Genomic DNA, 15443 nt, shown 5'->3' with positions numbered 1-15443 from the left:
ATTAATGCTCATAAGCTGAATACTTTAAAATGTATGGCTCTTACCTGGATCACCTTGACTCCTATCGCTGCATTTTCCCGTACCTCTGCCTCGTAGACATTCAGTTCAAACACAGGACTGTAGAGGTTGGCCCCCAGGACCCTGACGTGCACCTGGGCCGTGCTGGTGAACACCCCATCAGACACGGATACATTCAGACTGTAGGCTGGCTCCATCCTCTGCTTTCTGTGACCAGACAGCGTGATGATACCAGTCTTATCATCCATCACAAAGTTAATCCTTTCGTTCCCTGACAGGATGCTGTACTCCAGTTTGTCATAGTCGGAGCTGTCAGCATCCGAAGCCTGGATGCAGGTCACAAAATGGCCCCTAGGGGCCAGCTCGCTGACATAGGCCTCGTAGAGAAGCTGGTTAAACACCGGAGGGTTGTCGTTCATGTCGTTCACCACCACTGTGACCGACACTTCACTGCTCAGCGGTGGGAAGCCGTTATCGGTTGCCCTGACGATGAAGTCATAGCGCTGGACCAGCTCGTGGTCGAGCATGCGGGCGGTCAGGATGAGGCCGCTGCTGCTGTCAATGTGGAAGTGGTCGGTGTTGTTGTAGGCATCTGTGGGGTAGAAGATCTGATAGCGTACGATGTTGTTCTTCTCAGAGTCTTGGTCGGTAGCCACCACTTGCAGCCCCGGAGTGCCGATCATGGCAGTCTCAGACAGAACCGCCTTATATGATGTTTTCTCAAACACTGGAGGGTTATCATTGACGTCATTAACTGTGACATCTACGTCCACCTCAGCACGAGCGCCGGTCAGGTAGTCTGTGGCTCTGACGGTCAGACGGAAGGATGGGGCGATCTCATAGTCCAGGGAGTTGATGACTCTGATGACTCCGGTGTCAAAGCCGATGTCGAACTGCAGAGAGGGGTCTCCCTCCACGATGGTGTAGATGATGTTCTGGCCCTCTGGGCTGGTGGCATTGATTCCTAATATAGGCGTATGTACCTCTACATCCTCATTCACCGTCACTGCGTAGAAGGACTTGTCAAAGACGGGCATGGCCTTGTTCACCACAGTGATGGGGAACTCTACGGTGGATGAGAGGGAAGGGTAACCTCCGTCCTTGGCGTAAACTACCATCTGGTATTCCTGGTTGGACAGGTCAGACTCAAAAGCCTTCTTCAGACGGAGGCCGCCCGTCAGCCTGTCAATCTCAAAGTGTCCGTGGTCGTCTTTGAGGTAGTAGGACACATCTCCGTTGATGCCTTTGTCACGGTCCACGGCGGTGACTCTGAATATGGGCGCACCAGGTTCAGCCTCCACTTGGACAGCAGCGTAATACGGAAGTCCTAGGAACACAGGAGCGTTGTCGTTAATGTCCTCTACCTGGACCCTGACCATCACCCTGGCAACACGCAGATGGTCGTGCTCCCTCCCAGCCTCCACCACCAGCTCATAGAACTCCTGCTCCTCACGGTCGAAGGGAACCCCAGTGGTCTGGATTACGCCAGAGGTGGGTCGGATCCGGAAGCGTGTCCCTGGATTCAGTAGGGTGTACTTGAGGGGCTCGTTGAGGCGATTCCCCACTGCATTGACCACGGCCACTTTGGTGATGTTCGTATTGTTCTCCTGGATGGACGAGGAGTAGAGGCTGTGGGCGAAGAAGAGGCCAGAGTCCAGCGTCTCACGGACCAGCACAGTGACTAGAGCAGTGCTGGAGAACTTCCCGTCGGACACTTTGACATTGAAGCGGAACCGTTCCTTGGAGAAGTTGTTGTTCTTGACGGTGATGATGCCGCTGGAGGGCTGGATGGCAAAGTGCTCCAGGTTGCCATCTGTCAGTGAGTAGGTGAGTTCTGTGGGGACGTTTTGATCTGGGTCCGTGGCTGAGACCTGTAATGCCTCTACTCCTACATAGGTGGGCAGCAGCAGGACAGTTTCATAGGCGTCCTGGGTGAAGACAGGTGGAGAGTCGTTTGTGTCGATCACTTGGATGGTGACCTCAGTGGGGCTATCCGCTGTCAGCTGAGGCCTCCCACTGTCCCTCACGTGAACATGAAAGTTAAAACTAGCAAACGTCTCATGGTCCAGGTTGGCGATAGTCCTGATGGAGCCGGTGCCAGAATCCACTGTAAAGAACATCTTGGCTGTGTCCTCAACGATCTGATAGACCAGGAGAGCGTTCTGGTTGCGGTCAGCATCAGTGGCCTTGATGACCAAAGGAGTGTTGTCTGGGTTCAGGACCACACTGTTGATGGGCACTGCCTCCCTGATACTACCTTGGTAGCGCAGCAGCTGGAACACAGGTGGGTTGTCGTTTTCATCCACCACCCGTATGAGCAGGGTGGCGTTGGAGGCCATCCCAGCCATGTTGGTGGCCTGGACAATCAGGTTATAAGATGCTGTGGTCTCATAGTCAAGGGGTTTTTGAGTTGTGATCACACCGCTATACTGGTTGATCCTGAAGGTGCGTTTGCTGTTGCCATGTCGGATGTCATAGGTCAGTGTGGATTGGCTCATGGCGCTCACCGTGGTGACAGAGGTTCCCACGGCAATGTTCTCTGTGACCTCGGCCTGGTACTCGGTCTGGGGGAACTTGGGTCCGGCATTGTCGGAGAGCGTGACGGTGATGCGAACCACAGAGGTGGCAGAGAGTGGCGGGGACCCGTTGTCGGTGACTCTGACAGTGATGACGTAATGGCCGATGTTAGAGAGGTCGAGCTCGCGGGCCACAGAGATGATCCCCAGAACCGGCTCAATCCGGAACGTGTTCCCTGTGTTGCCTAAAGGAAAACAGACATAACAATGAATATTCAGTGATAAAAACTAGTGTAACTAAATCTATATAAACTGTTTGTATATTGTAATCTATTATCGATATACTGTCTATATCAGGAGTCTCCAATAGGTCGACCGACCTATGAGTAGCTTGCCAAACAATTCTGAAAGTACATGACATTTTCACGTGTTCCACCGCAAACTGTCATAAACAAATCTCACAAGTATCAGACACTGCAAGCTCCCAGCTACTATCTAATCAACACAATATTGACATTATCCCACCTCTGGTTAGCCACTATTGGCTTAAAAAGCCAAACCTAACACAATATCTGCCAATTAATTTCCAGCAATTGTCCCTGTCTGTCTGTGTGGTGCGCACGTTTGTCTATTGCTCCATTTGTAGCCAGTTGATGTGATAACCATTTTTGTAGGTTGACAGAAATGGGCGTACTTTCCCCAAAACCTTCTCAATTAAATGTTAACTGTAAAGTAGGCTTACCTGACAGAAGTATATCATGAGTAAGTATATCATTTGTATCTATTATTTGCTAACTTTGCCATGAAATGAGTAGCAGCAGTACAGAACCATCGCTAGACTGGCACATTCCTCACATTAGACAGTAATTAAAGGGCCAGATGCGCAACTAAATTACACTCAAAAATCTATTTGTTAGTTTTCTAAAAAATTGTCTTCTGATGTGATTTAAGCATGACATGGACTCAGAACATCCAATTTCATTGTTTCTCTATGAACAATTGTAATTTTGAGAGTAAAACATTTATACATCTAAAACCAGAAAATATTTAACTGAGAAAACATAATTTGGTAAATATCAAACAGAATTTGGGAAAAAAATCTGCGATTTAATAGGGCCCCCTTAGAGTGGTTTATTAACCATTATTTTACCAGGTACAGTTGAAGTCTGAAGTTTACATACACTTAGGTTGGAGTCATTAAAACTCGTTTTTCAACCACTCCACACATTTCTTGTTAACAAACTATAGTTTTGGCATGTCGGTTAGCACATCTACTTTGTGCATGACACAAGTAATTTTTCCAACAATTGTTTACACAGATTATTTCACTTATAATTCACTGTATCACAATTCCAGTGGGTCAGAAGTTTACATACACTAAGTTGACTGTGCCTTTAAACAGCTTGGAAAATTCCAGAAAATGATGTCATGGCTTTAGGAGCTTCTGATAGGCTAATTGACATCATTTGAGTCAATTAGAGGTGTATCTGTGGATGTATTTCAAGGCCTACCTTCAAACTCAGTGCCTCTTTGCTTGACATCATGGGAAAATCAAAAGAAATCAGCCAAGACCTCAGAAAAAAAATGGTAGACCTCCACAAGTCTGGTTGATCCTTGGGAGCAATTTCCAAACGCCTGAAGGTACCACGTTCATCTGTACAAACAATAGTACGCAAGTATAAACACCATGGGACCACGCAGCCGTCATACCGCTCAGGAAGGAGACGCGTTCTGTCTCCTAGAGATGAACGTACTTTGGTGCGAAAAGTGCAAATCAATCCCAGAACAACAGCAAAGGAGCTTTTGAAGATGCTGGAGGAAACAGGTACAAAAGTATCTATATCCACAGTAAAACAAGTCCTATATCGACATGACCTGAAAGGCCGCTCAGCAAGGAAGAAGCCACTGCTCCAAAACCACCATAAAAAGCCAGACTACGGTTTGCAAATGCACATGGGGACAAAGATCGTACTTTTTGGAGAAATGTCCTCTGGTCAGATGAAACAGAAATATAACTGTTTGGCCATAATTACCATTGTTATGTTTGGAGGAAAAAGGGGGTTCTTGCAAGCCGAAGAACACCATCCCAACCGTTAAGCACGGGGGTGGCAGCATCATGCTGTGGGGGTGCTTTGCTGCAGGAGGGACTGGTGCACTTCACAATATAGATGGCATCATGAGGAAGGAAAATTATGTGGATATATTGAAGCAATATCTCAAGACATCAGTCAGGAAGTTAAAGCTTGGTCGCAAATGGGTCTTCCAAATGGACAATGACCCCAAGCATACTTCCAAAGTTGTGGCAAAATGGCTTAAGGACAACAAAGTCAAGGTATTGGAGTGGCCATCACAAAGCCCTGACCTCAATCCTATAGAAAATGTGTGGGCAGAACTGAAAAGGCGTGTGCGAGCAAGGAGGCCTACAAACCTGACTCAGTTACACCAGCTCTGTCAGGAGGAATGGGCCAAAACTCACCCAACTTATCGTGGGAAGCTTGTGGAAGGCTACCCAAATGGTTTGACCCAAATTAAACAATTTAAAGGCAATGCTACCAAATACTAATTGAGTGCATGTAAACTTCTGACCCACTGGGAATGTGATTAAATAAATAAAAGCTGAAATAAATCATTCTCTCTACTATTATTCTGACATTTCACATTCTTAAAATGAAGTGGTGATCCTAACTGACCTAAAACAGGGAATTTTTACTAGGATTAAATGTCAGTAATTGTGAAAAACGTAAACTTCCGACTTCAACTGTATATTGACAGCAAACATATTGCGCAACTTTCCTTCTAAGGACCCGGGGAAGAGTTGCAGGGGAGAGGAGAAAGGAAGAATGTGCCTATTTGAAAGCTAGAAAACAAAAATGTAGCTCGCACAATGTTTCCTTTTTTAAAAGTAGCTCTCATGCTAGAAAAGGTTGGAGACCCCTGGTCTATATCTATGTATAGTTAGACACACCTTAATATTTTGATAGTTCTAAAACTCTTATTATAAACTGGGTGGTTCGAGCCCTGAATGCTGATTGGTTGAAAGCCATGGTATATCAGACGGTATACCACGGGTGTGACAAAACATTTATTTGTACTGCTCTAATTATGTTGGTAACCAGTTTATAATAGCAATAAGGCACCTTGGGGGTTTGTGGTATATGGCCAATATACCACGGCTAAGGGCTGTATCCAGGCATTCCGTGTTGCGTCATGCTTAAGAACAGCCCTTAGCCGTGTTATATTGGCCATATATACCATACCTCCTCGGGCCTTATTGTTTAGTTACAATTCCTTTTCTATAGTTGCTCACCTGATTCCATAGTATACAGGAGTTCTGCGTTCTCTCCCTTGTCTTTGTCCAGGGCAGTCACCTGGAGCACAGCAGAGCCCACTGCTGCAGACTCATAGACCGAACCCTCGTACAGAGCACTGGTGAACACTGGGACATGGTCATTAACATCCTCCACATCCACCAACACTCGGGCCAGGTTCCTCCTGTACGGAAACTCCTGGTCTTTTACCTGAGGGAGAAAAATTATTCCAATCATTGGTCTACTAATGCAGGTGTATAGTATTAGATCTGACACAATTACATTTCTCATTATATAACCGGCATGAGGCAAAATAAACACTTGCATATTACAAAATAACTTTCTAAACAAACAGAATCAATAGGACAAATATTCTTGGAGTTTCCATTTATAAAATGTACTGAAGCTTTAACTTCCCATGAAATGAAAAGTGAGTGTCACTGCAAACCACCATGGGTCTTTTGGGACGGAGTAATCCTGTCATTGAGAGACCAGATGAGAATTAGAGGGCTAATGAGATGGATATTTATGCCCCGATGCGAGACTCTCCACAACAAGAGAATGGGATCAGAGAAAAAGCCTGTCTCATACGAGGCACCACACAGGGTGAGTATTAATAGAACCAGCATTAGCATCAGAATTAGCGCTAGGTCTGCTGTCAGTATTATGAAACACTGGCTAGTTCAACACTCTTAACACAACCCACTGGGACTATGAGTGGTATAATAGCCCTAGACTGAATGGTATTATGGTACTGAGGAAGTGGTAGGCGGAAGATCACTGGGTCCATTGGAGATAAGAGCTGTTCTGTGTCTGTTCTGTCTGTGTCTATGCATGTTTGTCTATGTTCGCCTGAGGCTCAGGATAATAGGAGTATCATTGTGGCTCAGCCTTTCTATTAATCAAAGCAGCTACACACAATAGCCAAAACTGTTATACGTGCTCTGTTTGGGGACCGTTATCTTGGACTCTGTAGTGGTTATGTGTAGTCAATGCTCTGTTTGGGGACTGTTATCTTGGATTCTGTAGTGGTTATGTGTAGTCAATGCTCTGTTTGGGGACCGTTATCTTGGACTCTGTGGTGGTTATGTGTAGTCAATGCTCTGTTTGGGGACCGTTATCTTGGACTCTGTAGTGGTTATGTGTAGTCAATGCTCTGTTTGGGGACCGTTATCTTGGACTCTGTAGTGGTTATGTGTAGTCAATGCTCTGTTAGGTGACCGTTATCTTGGACTCTGTAGTGGTTATGTGTAGTCAATGCTCTGTTTGGGGACTGTTATCTTGGACTCTGTAGTGGTTATGTGTAGTCAATTAATATTTATATTGTTAGACCTCTTATCTATTTAGTGCAGGAAGATGTTATAATTATGAGATACTGATCATATTTTAGCCTATACATGTAGAAACATACCTGGTTCCAGCACAGTAGGCACTGCCATGGGCACACCGAATGTCAGATTTTAAATATACTATCTACCTGTGGATTCCACCTAATTAAATCAGTGCTTCGCCTCAAACTGAAATATTTTCCCTCATTAAAAATGTCAAGCAGACGTTCCTACCTCGCTTATCACCACGGTATGATAAAATTCAAAATGACAACGTTTGATCGATAATTACATTTCCCGGAGATGAAGTGATTTGAGAAAACAGTACGACTACAGTGGTAAGATGAGCAGTCGTTTCCTATTTTTACTACCCACTGAACCAGAGGAATGAAGTAAAACAGAGTGAATGAGGGTGATTCATTTTAAAACTCCACACACACACACACAAACACACACAAATACAGTCTGACTCCACACACACACACACACACACACACACACACACACACACACACACACACACACACCTAACACTCTCCCAACCAACACAAAACAGTTCCAGACAGATCACTCTCACATCTCTCTTTCGCACATTCCTTTTATCTCTCTCCCCAACACACACACACACACACACACACACACACACACACACACACACACACACACACACACACACACACACACGGTCATGGTTCCTAAAACTGTCTCATTCCCTTGACGAGGGTGAGACGTTGGTTCATTGCTCTCAGTAATTAGTGTAATTGCTTAATGATGAGCTCAGGTAAAATGAGAACAGACATAGAAGTAGTCTCTGGCAGGAGAGCTGAGTTACATTAGAATATTAAGCTACTGGAATAAAGATAATGTTCTTGACCCACTCTACATCTCTCCTCTCCTCTCCTCTCCTCTCCTCTCCTCTCCTCTCCTCTCCTCTCCTCTCCTCTCCTCTCCTCTCCTCTCCTCTCCTCTCCTCTCCTCTCCTCTCCTCTCCTCCTCTGACAGCTTCAACACATCCATAACCAATGGAGGGCTTTTCATGCAGAATCTTAAGAGAATGTGAACAAATAATGCAAATGGAATACTCCCTTACAATGAAATTCAAGATAACCTAACCATATTTGATAGAACAGTAACGGTCTCAGTCTCTCACCATGACAGTGAGGATGTGCTGTGCTCTAGCCTCGTGGTCCAGTCTCTCTGTAGTATACACCGTGCCAGTGTTGGGGTCAATACGGAACAGCCGCAGGCTGGAGGGGTCGATGGCGCTGTGGAGGGAGTAGGTGAGGCGGTGGCGCTCGTCACGGTCCGACGCCAACACCTGGACCACCTCCGTCTCCGCGGGCGTGTCCTCAGAGATGGTGATGTCATAGGTGGGCTGGGAGAAGACGGGTGCGTTGTCGTTGTTGTCCAACACTGTGATGTGGACCTGGAGAGAGGGAGAGAGGGGGGTTGTGGGTAGGCTATGTCGTAGTACTACAACACACAAACGTTTTTGTCTTCAGGCCATAACATATACAGTCGGTCAGATACTATATTCAGTTCCGTGTCATACAGTACATATTTGCGAGTCTGTCACAACTATTATGTGAATAAGATGTTTTTGCAGCTCATGTATATATATACGCCATGTACCGTATATGCCAGTCGAGACATATGTTTGCTGACGTGCTTGTTGTGTTGCATGTCATGTACTGTGTTGACGGTTGATGACTCATGGAAATCTTGTGAGTCAAGAACAGCAGATTCCCACCGCCGGTGACAAAGGCGGTGGCGTTGCGTAAGAAGGAAGGCGTATTGGGAGGCTAAATATAAGACAGGAGCAGCAGCTGTCTTCCTGCCGGTGAACAGTGGAGATTTCCCCCATTGGGCGTCACGCTGAGCCTCCATCTGTGATGTTGAAGAAGGGAAGTCAGCACAGCCTCTCATGACTGGCTCTACTGTCAGAATGTCTTACAGGTGTGTGTGTGGGCCGGGGGGATACACATGTGTTTGTAGGTGTATTGAACACCCATAGGGATTTAGTCAGCACATCTTGCATTTTTACTTTTTAGACATTTAGCAGACACACTTATCCAGAGCGACTTACAGTAGTGAGTGAATACATTTTAATACTTTCTTCGTACTGGTCCCCCGTGGGAATCAAACCCACAACCATAGCGCTGCAAGCACCATGCTCTACCAACTGATCTACACAGGACTATCTTGCAGGGGTGTGTAGGGACTGTATGTGTATGTGTGTGTGTGTGTGTGTGTGTGTGTGTGTGTGTGTGTGTGTGTGTGTGTGTGTGTGTGTTGGTAGGCAGTGTGTTGGAATGAATAGCAAGGGGGCTTGGACATCGTGAACAGGTACTAGCACGACATGGCCTAATGGACCAACTGAGACAGAAAGAGTTACTCAGTCTGAATAGAGAGTAGAGTAGGTGAGAGAGGATGTTTTTGGCTTCCTGTGCCCTAGCTAGCTATTAGATCTCTGTACTTAATGAGGATTCTCACTGGGCACACACTGGTTGAATCAACGTTGTAATTTCAATGAAATTACGTTGAACCAATGTGGAATAGATGTTGAATTGACGTCTGTGCCCAGTGGGTTGGCTCTCTCTTTCAGGGCACACAACAGTAAAGCCAATTTGCATTTCCCTCCAGCTATCATTCTGATGAAAAGAGGAAGAGAGAGAGAGAGAGAGAGAGAGAGAGAGAGAGAGAGAGAGAGAGAGAGAGAGAGAGAGAGAGAGAGAGAGAGAGAGAGAGAGAGAGAGAGAGAGAGAGAGAAGAGAGAGAGAGAGAGAGAGAGAGAGAGAGAGAGAGAGAGAGAGAGAGAGAGAGAGAGAGAGAGAGAGAGAGAGAGAGAGAGAGAGAGAGAGAGAGAGAGAGAGAGAGAGAGAGAGAGAGAGAGAGGAGAGAGAGAGAGAGAGAGAGAGAGAGAGAGAGATAAATATAAAAATGTGATGTAAGACATGGAAAAAGGCAACCAAACCTACAGTACATGTATGTGTGAATGTGTTCATATTAATCTAAATCTCCAGCATTATCAGTATACTATCCTTTACACCAGGGAACCAGTTTCTCTGTCACCTTGTCTCAAAACGCTTTACAGAAACAATGCCAAGCACCGTAGGAACATGACAGACAGACATGCATGGATATGACAAAAATACAAAATACATATGAATATAAATTATATGGTATTAATGTGTCCCTTTCACAGGCCTAATGCCTGGGTATTGAAAAGCACTGGCCCTGAAAATGACACGGAGCAGGTATAGTGACATTCGCCGTGGAACGGACTGTCACGGGGAAATTATAAGGTGTCTTGCAAGCACATTCCGTATGTCACTGCAATCCATATCCTCTCTATGAAAAGCTAATCCATTCTACTGTGTGTGCGTGTCCTGTTCCACCACAGTCACCTTCTGCATTTAACACACAGTAAACACACATAGTATGTGACAGATCATCTAAAAGAGGAAAGGGAAATAAGATATACTGGTATATTTCTCTATCATCACACTGTATAACGTCCAACCCACTATACAACATGACATTCCTAACTCAAACAGAGACTGATAAGAATCTTCACAATAGCTCAGTTATACACTAACAATCTTTGGACCGTTCAACCACAGTCTGAACAGTGCGAAAGGAACAGAACAGGACAGGACATGGCAGAACAGGACAGGACATGGCAGAACAGGACAGGACATGGCAGAACAGGACAGGACATGGCAGAACAGGACAGGACATGGCAGAACAGGACAGGACATGGCAGAACAGGACAGGACATGGCAGAACAGGACAGGACATGGCAGAACAGGACAGGACATGGCAGAACAGGACAGGACATGGCAGAACAGGACAGGACATGGCAGAACAGGACAGGACATGGCAGAACAGGACAGGACATGGCAGAACAGGACAGGACATGGCAGAACAGGACAGGACATGGCAGAACAGGACAGGACATGGCAGAACAGGACAGGGGAGGCTACTGTCCTCTGTACAAACAGAGGAATTAGACGCGGGGAGAGAGAGACGATTACACTGCTAGTTATCACCGCTCGCCGTGTTCCGATCACTCTAATAGGTCCTTGAAACGCCAGACGCCATCATTAATGTGACAATGTGACGCCATCCATCACACCATCTAAGACGTTTTCCAAATGGCTGATGAAATTTGTTAAAAACATAATGTCCTTGGGAAAAATGAGGGCATGGGAGTGTAGCGTCCGTCCATGAAGGCGAGGTCTGTGTATGTGGTTTCAAAAGTAACTATTAGTAGCATGCATGTGGTTTATACTTTATGAGGGTGTGTGTGAGGGTCTGTGTAAGGGTGCATTTATGCGTGTTCAGATGTACAGGTGGTCGAAAGCTACAGAACACAATACTAACAGTGCCACGTTAACTTTAACTTACGTACTCCAAAATCAACACATACAGGTAGTAGATTTGTCTCTTTCTGAGAATAAATAAATAGGGATCTGATATGTTGTGTCTCCAGCTACCTGTGTGGCTGCAGAGTTGGTCCCGTCCGTCACCTCCACAGTCATGTTGTAGAAGGAGCGCTGCTCAGCGTCCAGAGGCTTAGCGATGATGATGGTGCCCACGCACTTCTCTATGTCAAACAGGCTGTCAGTGTTACCACCTGGCCAGGAGGGGGGAATAGAGAGCAGAGGGGGGTAGAGACAGAGGAGGAGGAGGGGCTGGTTATTCATCTCTCGCTCTCTTTTGTCTTTCACTAAACGTTCTCACTCTTCTTCTCTCTCTCTCTCTACCTCACACTAACAAACAGACTCTCTTACACATAAACGTACATTTTAATAAGGTGTATGGGTCTGTGATAGTGAAAAACAGGGAAGCATACTGAATTGTGGGTGTGACAGTGTTGTGTGGAGTATATGATCTGAATAATTCCTGTCTCTCTTCCAGGGAATACATAAATAGACACAAACACACACAAATACAACATTACACACAAAAGCGTACACACATAAACTAACAGGGAGTGGGCATGCACAATCACAATACAAGTGTGTGTGTGTGTGTGTGTATGTGTGTGTGTGTGTGTGTGTCTTTCAACCAATCTGTGAGTAATTACTAGGTTCAGAGAGACCCAACAAGACTGTGACAGACTGAAGTCTTTCCTCCTCTTCCTGCAAATAACAATTAAGAGACAGAGAGCCAGTAAACGAGAGAGCCCTGAAAGACTGAATTAACAGAGCCCTGAAAGACTGAATTAACAGAGCCCTCAAAGACTGAATTAACAGAGCCCTCAAAGACTGAATTAACAGAGTCCTCGAGGGACTGAAATAACAGAGCCCTGATAGACTGAATTAACAGAGCCCCCAAAGACTGAATTAAAAAAAGCCCTGAAAGACTGAATTAACAGAGCCCTCAAAAGACTGAATTAACAGTCCTCGAGGGACTGAATTAACAGAGCCCTGAAAGACTGAATTAACAGAGCCCTCAAAGACTGAATTACAGAACCCTCAAAGACTGAATTAACAGAGCCCTCAAAGACTGAAATAACAGAGCCCTCAAAGACTGAATTAACGGAGCCCTCAAAGACTGAATTAACAGAGCCCTGAAAGACTGAATTAACAGAGCCTGTGTCAATGGAGCTTCAGGCGTGAACGGGCCCGAGTCTGAAATGAGCCCACTAAGACTGGCTGCAATAAACCATAGCCTCATCTCTGGTACCTAATTGATTTAAATGGACATTTTGGCCTCACGCTGATCCCACTCACAGCTCAGAGTGTGTAAAGGTCATTTGGAGGTGCGATGTAAGGGTCCGGAGTGTTTGTGTGTGTGTGTCGTAGACGTGTTTAACTATTCTTGTGGGGAGCAGAAGTTATTGTGGGGACCAGAAATTTGACCAACTGGGGACATTTTGTTAGTCCCCACAAGGTCAAATGCTATGTCTAGGGGTTTAGGTTTAAGGTTAGAATTAGTGTTAGGGTTAAAATTACATTAAGGGTTATTGTTAGGAGCTAGGGTTAGTTTTAGGGTTAGGAAGCTAGGGTTATGTTTAGGGTTAGGTTTTTTGGGTTAAGGTTAGGGTTAAGGTTAGGGTTAGGGTAAGGGTAAGAGTACGGGTTAGGGTTAGGTTTAGGGGTTAGGGAAAATAGGATTTGAATGGGACCGAATTGTGTGTCCCCACAAGGTTTGCTGTACAAGACTGTGTGTGTGAGAATGTGTCTGCTTGTCTGCATGCCTGTGTGTATACTATATGAATGAGTATGTGTGTATGAATGAGATTATGTGTGTGTGATTGTGTGAGTGTGTGTGTGTGTGTGTGTGTGTGAGTGAGTGAGTGAGTGAGTGAGTGAGTGAGTGAGTGAGTGAGTGAGTGAGTGAGTGAGTGAGTGTGTGTGTGTGTGTGTGTGTGTGTGTGTGTGTGTGTGTGTGTGTGTGTGTGTGTGTGTGTGTGTGTGTGTGTGTGTGTGTGCGCACGCACTAGCGTATGTGGTGCAGATTCCTCCCGGCGTCTCTGTCTAATAAAGCCATGACCTCAGCCCAGCATCAGCTAATGCTATAACGCTCCACCACTCACCATGGGTGTGTGTGTGTGTCCTATTTGTGCTTGGGTTAGAATAAACACTTCCAGTTCTCTATCATCTGTCTCTTAAATCATTATAACTCCAGTGATGCGGTTCTAACAGATTTCCTCAAAAGATGTGCAAAAGGAAGAGACTGAAAACAGCCATGATCCTTCTGCTAACAGCAATCTAGTGCTTTTACGGTTCAGTATGCTGATTAGCATCATATCCGTACCAGACGATTTTACATTCATTAGTGGAGTGCAATATACACTACATGGCCAAAAGTATGTGGACACCTGCTCGTCATACATCGCATTCCAAAATCATGGGCATTGACATGGAGTTGGTCCCCCCCTTTGCTGCTATAACAGCCTCTACTCTTCTGGGAAGGCTTTCCACTAGATTTTGGAACATTTCTGCGGGGTCTTGCTTCCATTCAGCCACAAGAGCATTAGTGAGGTCGGGCACTGATGTCAGGCGATTAGGCCTGGCTCGCAGTCGGCGTTCCAATTCATCCTAAAGGTGTTCGATGGAGTTGAGGTCAGGGCTCTGTGCAGGCCAGTCAAGTTCTTCCACACCGATCTCGACAAACCATTTCTGTTTGGACCTCGCTTTGTGCACGGGGGCAATGTCATGCTGAAATAGGAATGGGCCTTCCCCAAACTGTTGCCACAAAGTTGGAAGCACAGAATCGTCTAGAATGTCATTGTATGCTGTAGCGTTAAGATTTCCCTTCACTGGAACTAAGGGGCCTAGCCCGAACCATGAAAAAACAGCCCCAGACCATTATTCCTCCTCCACCAAACTTTACAGTTGGCACTATGCATTAGGGCAGGTAGCGTTTTCCTGGCATCCGCCAAACCCAGATTTATCCGTCGGACTGCCAGATGGTGACGCGTGATTCATCACTCCAGAGAACGCGTTTCCACTGCTCCAGAGTCCAATGGCAGCGAGCTTTACACCCCTCCAGCTGACGCTTGGCATTCCGCATGGTGATCTTAGGGTTGTGTGTGTGGCTGCTCGGCCATGGAAACCCATTTCATGAAGCTCCCGATTAACAGTTATTGTGCTGACATTGCTTCCAGAGGCAGTGTGGAACTCGGTAGTGAGGACAGACCAAGGACAGACAAGTTTTATGCGCTACGTTCTTCAGCACTCGGCGGTCCTGTTCTGTGAGCTTGTGTCGTCTACCACTTAGCGGCTGAGCTGTTGTTGCTCCTAGACGTTTTCACTTCACAATAACAGCACTTACAGTTGACCGGGGCAGCTCTAGTAGGGCAGAAATTTGACGAACGGACTTGTTGGAAAGGTGGCATCCTATGACGGTGCCAACTTTGAAAGTCACTGAGCTCTTCAGTGAGGCCATTCTACTGCCAATGTTTGTCTATGGAGATTGCATGGGTGTGGCTGAAATAGCCGAATCCACTACAGTATTAAGAAAAATAAGCCATTTAAGAGTATTAAAATCCAACCATGAAGGCTTCAGAAGGCTGTGTCTCTCTGCATGTCTGTCTGTCTGTCTGGAGCCATCCTATATGACCCAATCAACCAAACGCTCCATTTCGGGAAAGGAGGCACTGAGGTTTGGCACGGCGGCAACCGGGCAGACGGAAAAAGAACAGTTCCCTTCCATCAAATTATAGAGGGGAAACCGAACCCTCCGCGACACGGCTGTTATTAAACGCTAAAATTGTTTCCCTCAGTCTCTCTATGCAGATTAGTAAGGGAAGCCGCTCC

General features: G+C 45.9%; 1 protein-coding gene across 1 annotated transcript in view; it reads right to left on the bottom strand.

Annotated features, from left to right (window-relative positions):
• LOC311101996 (protocadherin Fat 3-like) overlaps positions 1-15443 on the bottom strand; it is a gene marked incomplete at both ends in the record, with an annotated part of 150652 nt that overhangs the window by 43364 nt on the left and 91845 nt on the right. Inside the window, 4 exons of the mRNA XM_084143220.1 lie at positions 45-2779; positions 5842-6052; positions 8321-8596; positions 11670-11809. Coding sequence (XP_083999346.1) covers positions 45-2779; positions 5842-6052; positions 8321-8596; positions 11670-11809 — 3362 coding nt within the window. The remainder of the gene's footprint in view (positions 1-44; positions 2780-5841; positions 6053-8320; positions 8597-11669; positions 11810-15443) is intronic.

The sequence above is a fragment of the Coregonus lavaretus genome (assembly GCF_964263955.1).
Source record: "Coregonus lavaretus genome assembly, chromosome: 26".
Taxonomy (NCBI): domain Eukaryota; kingdom Metazoa; phylum Chordata; class Actinopteri; order Salmoniformes; family Salmonidae; genus Coregonus; species Coregonus lavaretus.
This window is presented reverse-complemented; position numbering and strand designations above follow the sequence as displayed.